General features: G+C 48.4%; 1 protein-coding gene across 1 annotated transcript; it reads left to right on the top strand.

Moving 5' to 3' along the window:
- Positions 1–1,406: 1,406 nt before the first annotated feature.
- LACBIDRAFT_317735 (uncharacterized protein) lies at positions 1,407–1,682 on the top strand (the record flags this gene model as incomplete). The annotated part of the gene is made up of 3 exons (XM_001890280.1): positions 1,407–1,423; positions 1,493–1,525; positions 1,577–1,682. 3 exons carry the CDS (start codon positions 1,407–1,409, stop codon positions 1,680–1,682), a joined length of 156 nt encoding a protein of 51 aa, XP_001890315.1.
- Positions 1,683–5,970: the final 4,288 nt, after the last annotated feature.

Genomic DNA, 5,970 nt, shown 5'->3' with positions numbered 1-5,970 from the left:
GACAACTACAACGACGACACACGACGACGACGACGACGACGCGCGACAACGAACAACGATACGCGACAAAAAATACCAAGCGCCCGCCAGCGCTGAACGGCGACGAGGGCCCAGCAGCATCACCCTTCCCCTCCACTCTCTCCCCCCATCACTACCTCCTCTCTTCACCACTCCCACTCCCCTCCACTCCCTCCCCCCTTCACACTCTCCCCCCTTCAGTCTCTCCCCCTTTCCCCCCTCCCCCTTTCCCCGTCCCCCTTTCCTTGCTCCTCTCTCCCCCCCTCCCTTTCCTTCCCCCTTCCTTGCTCCCTCCCCACTCTATTCATTCCTCTCTTCCCCCTCCCTTTCCCTTTCCCCTCCCTTTCCCTTTCCCTTCCCCCTCCCTCCCCCCTCTGTAACATAGAATCTATGTAAATTTAATTAATTTAATTAATGAATATACTTCAATTTTATTTTTTGTTTTGAAGAGGAATTCTGGATTAACTTAGGTCTGTGGCAGTCCAGTCCAGTCCAGTTGTGTTGGGAGAGTCCAGTGGAGTCCAGTCTGGTCCAGTGGAGTCCAGTTTTGTGCTGGGAGTCCAGTGGAGTCCAGATTTGTGGATATTGCCAGTATGTAGTGAAGTCCAGTGGAATCCAGTGGAGTCCATGTGGATTATGTGGGGGATGGTAAAGTACTGGCCAAATATGAGACTACAAGTTTTGTAGGGGACACTACAAATGTCAATGGGCAATACAAACTATTGTAATAGAAAAACAGGGCACACTACAAATTTGTAATAGACACTACAAGTTACAAATGTGTGTGTTTGTCGTTTGAGCATGGACACGAACATCACACTTTGTGATGTTCCATCTTGCACCCAACAACCACCACGACTAACAATGAACGGCGACAAGGGCCCAGCACAACACGTTGACAACTGGCCACCAGCGCCCATCCACCAGCTTGTGGCGCCCATCCACCACGATCACCAACCGACAATGAGCACTCACCCCCAGTGAAAACCGGCTCTGCAAGCCTCTGTGGGAATCGGCTGCAAAAGACAAAAATCGGCGATGATCCGCTGCGGGCCGCCAAGTTTCTGCAAATTGACCTGTCTTCTCGTTCGACCCTTCACGACGACATGATTTTGAACTCGGCGCCTTGAACTTCTTTCCCCAAATTCTACTGACTGGAGGCGAATTATATATCTCAGAGCTCTACCAAATTGCTTTCATTCCTTCTTTCTTCCCGCCCCCCCACCAACTCCCCCAACCCGTCTCCTCACACTTCGCACTATTCCGCCCATTCCTCTCGTCAACACACACGAACATCTTCTTCATACGGAATCGTCAACGTACAGGCTGTGAGCATCGTTATCAGAGTTTGAGTGACCCTAGTCTCACCGGGTACAAGGAAGCGTGTCATGTCTCTAATACTTCGGCAAGTAACTTCCTCTCCTCGTATGACGTCTAACTGACCATTTTCGGCGCATATATGCGTCTTCTGCAGTGTATTATATGATCGAGGACGAGCTTATAGGTGGTGAGTGCGTTTGTTGTCCACCCGATTTCGCGAGTTTGATGGACGAAAAAGCGACTTGGAATTTCTCTTGAATCCCCCCTCTACAATGCCGCCCCCCGACATCGATACACGTGTCTCTCAGACGTACGCACAAGCAGATGGTTGGAAATGGATGTGAGAGGGTGATTAGTTGAGGTTCTGTCTTAGGGGTAGATGTTGGGGAGCTCTTGGGTATATAGTGGATATTCACAGAAGATCGCGTATTTTATGAAGCAATTTGAAAGATTTTATGCCTACAAATGTGGACGGAGAAATGCAGATGAGACCGGACTAGAAGGGGAAGCCGCCGAAATTTCCGCATTTCACGCTGTTGTTCGTTAGAAAAGAGCAGACAATTGCAGAAAAAAATCCGCAAAAGGGACAAAATCCCAGCTGGTCAGTGAATTTCGGCGCCACGGACCATCTCAGATATTTAGCAGATATTTGTGGCCAGCAGCGGAGTAGACTTTCACTGGGACTCACCCACCACTTTGTGAGCGCCCACAACCACTGCCCACCATCCTTGAACGGAAATGAGGGCCGAGCACCCCGTCAATGAACACCCATCACCGCTGTCAAGAAACGGCAACAAGCACCCACCCACCCACTGTGAACACCCTCCACCACCATCATCAACATATGACAATGAGCACTCATGACCATGATGGATCAATGGTGATGGGATGACGACGACGACTAATGTCGTTGTCGTCCTTTCATATTGTATATGGTATGTATACCCCACCACCTCTATTACCACCCACCCAACTAACACGACACCACCACCGTCGACCGCTCACTGGCGGTGTGGAAGTGCGACTTGTTTCATTCATGACGCACTCCATATTTCATTTTTCTCCCTACGTACATTTTTATCAGTTTTATTTTATTTTACGAACCTTCGCCGGGTTTGAAACTGAACGAGTATTAGGGAGACTTTGATTTGACAAGACGTATGACATCATCATTTGGCTTTGTTCGCGCCGCACCTCTCGTGAAGGATTCGGACTCGGACGCTTGCATTATTTTTTGTACGTTTTTATTTTGAATTGATCACTACTCCCTTCCGCTTTTATTTCTTTGTACTTATGACAGATCTCACCGACCCGAAGCTCAATCTGAGGGCCAGACGGTAGGGTAGAGCATCGACGCTTGGGATGTCCACACTGAAGGCGGCAGTTGCGCACGTAAATAGACCTCTCCAAGTGTCGTATGTTCCCCGAGTCATGCCTGGTTCGAAGGTTTTGCCTAGGAATCGAGTGGGTGATGTCACTTCTATTTTTGTACTTTTTTTTGTTCCTCTTCGAACATTTTGACGTTCTTCCCCAAAGAATTGGTCTGGCAGCATGAGAGTACGTGCGTTGCCTTGTGATTTTCTATCTTTGTACTGTTTATAAGGTGTCCTCCCACCTGTCGAATGGAGTCGTCTTCTTTCCCCCTCTTTCATAGTCGGATTCTTAAGTCGTCCACTCGTCTCCTCAAGAAATTCAAAAGTTTACACGACATTTCTACAAGTCATCTTCAAGTTCTCTAAGTTATACGTTCGAGGCGTATCAAGTAATTACAAGTGTTTTGATTCGACACGTCCCAAACACGTGTTCAGCTGAGTTGCCTTTCTTTTACCGGAATCCTCTCATGCCACGTTCTCCGCCATCGAAAGTCCCTTTCGAGCGCTTATCTGCGCATTGTCCCTCTTTGATGTCCCCTTGTCCATTCGACATCCTCTTCTCTGAACCCTCTACATACGTAGAATTCCTTTGACGTGTTTCTCTTTTTTTTCTTTGTTTGGCTTTACTTTACTTCATTTCTCAGCAAACGACCAGATCACCTGTCCTTTTTTAGGAACTCTTAGCTTCCATCTGGAGGAACGATTCGCTTCCACAGTGGTGACCGAGACAGGGGGTTTGGTTTTCCGTTTTGCAACTGCAAAAACTCATTGAGGAAATTCGTGGTACGTCTTTCTCCCTCATTTAAAGCTGAATCTTTGGTTTTTAGGCGCATATAATCACTTGTATTCGTACAAGCGCGAGTACGCTTCTTATCCGCTAAGTCCTTTCGTTGTTACAAACTTTCATTATGAGTCCTCCTTCTTCTTCAGAGTCTAGCATTGTCAGCCTTGCCACACTCAGCGTACCCATGCCAACGCCGGGAACTCCTTCCGCTCCTTTGTTTAAAGGGAAGCGCATGGAGGATTTCTTGGATTTGTTGGAACAGCATGCGGATAGTGCGAGAATCGATCATAACCACCTTCCTCCTTATATTCTTCGTTATTGTCATACTAAAGTTTGCAAGGTCATTAGTGGTTTGGCGCTTTTGTCAGGAGACAACTGGATCCAAGCTAGAACTTATCTTCTGGACCTCTATGGATCGAATGACGAGGTTCCGGCAAATTCCCCCGATCGGTTACAACAATGGTGTTTGAAGCATGGAGAAACGGGCTTTATCACATCCCGAAAAGAGGTTGATAAGTATTACCGCGAATTTACTGCTTTGTCTTCAAACTTAACCCCTGCCCGAATGCTAGTTAATGATGTCTCTTTGTGTTTTTATAGGGGAATTCCCACCGCCTTGCGCATGAAAATCAAGAAACGCATCCCTTCCAAAAATCTCAAGATTAGTTCGCCCCCGGTAGTATCAAAACTTTTGGAATTGCTTCGCGCGGAATTTGACGACGAAGATTTGGATGTGAAAGTTGACACTTCAAGCCTCGATCTCGAATCCGACTCCGACTCAGAATCTTCCTCGAGCGATTCAGATGAAGATATCGACAAGGTTACGATCATCAAGAAGAAGAAGAAGTCTTCCAAAAAGAAAGCGACTTTTGAGAAAACTGTTCCCGCTGCACCAATCGTGGAGCCTGTTGGGATAAGTCCGGTTGACAAAAGTACAAAGCAAATGGAGAACTTGAGACTCACGCACACTGAGTTTTTACGCTCAGTCAATATAACTCTGAAAGCTAATCAGTCTTCCCAACAAATCCTTAGAGAAGTAAGATGTTTCTTTTGCGATCAGACAGATCATCGTTTAGGGCTACATAACTGCCCAGAAGTAAAGGTATGTATAAATGAGGGTTTGGCTGCTTACACCCCACAGGGAAGATTGGCTCGTCCTGACGGATCAGAGCTTCCACGAGCTTATGGAAGCGAAGGCGGCGTAGCCAAAGTTCTTTGAGATCAAAGAAACACTTCGAATCAAACGAAAGGTAAAGCGCGAGATTTTCCTCGAGACTTACCACCCCATATGACTAGCTACGCTGGACTTCAATTCGATGGCGAAGACGTTCTAGCTTGTGAAGTTTACGACACATCACCTGCTACTGTGATTCCCGCGTGGAGAGCAGCTCTGGCGGTAAGCACACCCCACATCAGCACTCCCCCAAAGGGAAGCCAATGGGCAGCCACCCTCACATTGTGAAATGACACAACACCACACGCATACAAAACAATGCAGGACCCAACGACGACAATTACGACGAACAACGAGGATGGACGACAATGCCGAACGACGATGAAAGACGACAATGCTGCACAATGGCAACAAACAACGGCAACAAACGACAATGACAGACAACGACAACCAACAATGACGACAGACAACGACAACAGGCAACGACAACAGACAATGACAACGACAATGGGCAACGACAACAGACAACAATGACAATGACAACAACTACAAGCTGAGCACCCACCACCATGAATGGCGACGAGCGCCCACAAGCACCACACATGAACGGCGCACACCACACCCTCCCCCCTCCCTCACTCCCTTTCCCCTTTCCCCATCCCCCATCTCTTTTCCCTCACTCCCTCCCTCTTTTCCCTCTCCCCATCCCTCTTCCCCGCCTCCCTCCCTCCCTCTCTCCCTCCTTTTTCCCTTCCACATCCCTCCCTCCCTCTCTCTCTCCCTCTTCCCTCCCTCTTCCATCCCCCCCTACCTCTCTCTCTCCCTCTTCCCTCCCTCCCTCTCTCTCCCTTTTCCCTCTCTCCCTTTTCCCTCACTCCCTCTTCTTTCCCTCCCTCTCTCCCTCCCTCTTCCCTCCCTCCTCCACCCCTCTTCCCTCCTCCCATCCCTCTTCCCTACTCCCATCCCTCTTTTCTCCCTGCCTGCCTGCCTCCATCCCTTCCTCCATCCCCCCCTCTTCCCTCCCTCCCCCCTAGGTCTTCCCTTCAACATCTTCCCTACACCCGTGTACTTTACACTCCCCCACATAGTCCAGTTGGACTCCAGATGGACTCTGGCAGACTCCAGCTGGATATCCAGAGTCCATCTGGAGTCCAACTATCATACAACCAAATGTCTATATTTCTGGATCATCCAGGTGGAGTCTATCTGGAGTCTGTATACTCTGTCTGGACTCCACCAGACTTAGACCTTAAGTTGATAATTGAGGTACTTAGATTTCATGAGACAAAGAAAATTGAAGT

This window comes from Laccaria bicolor, genomic scaffold (assembly GCF_000143565.1).
Source record: "Laccaria bicolor S238N-H82 LACBIscaffold_86 genomic scaffold, whole genome shotgun sequence".
Taxonomy (NCBI): Eukaryota; Fungi; Basidiomycota; class Agaricomycetes; order Agaricales; family Hydnangiaceae; genus Laccaria; species Laccaria bicolor.
Note: the sequence above shows the minus strand (reverse complement) of the source record. Positions and strands in the feature narration are given on the sequence as shown.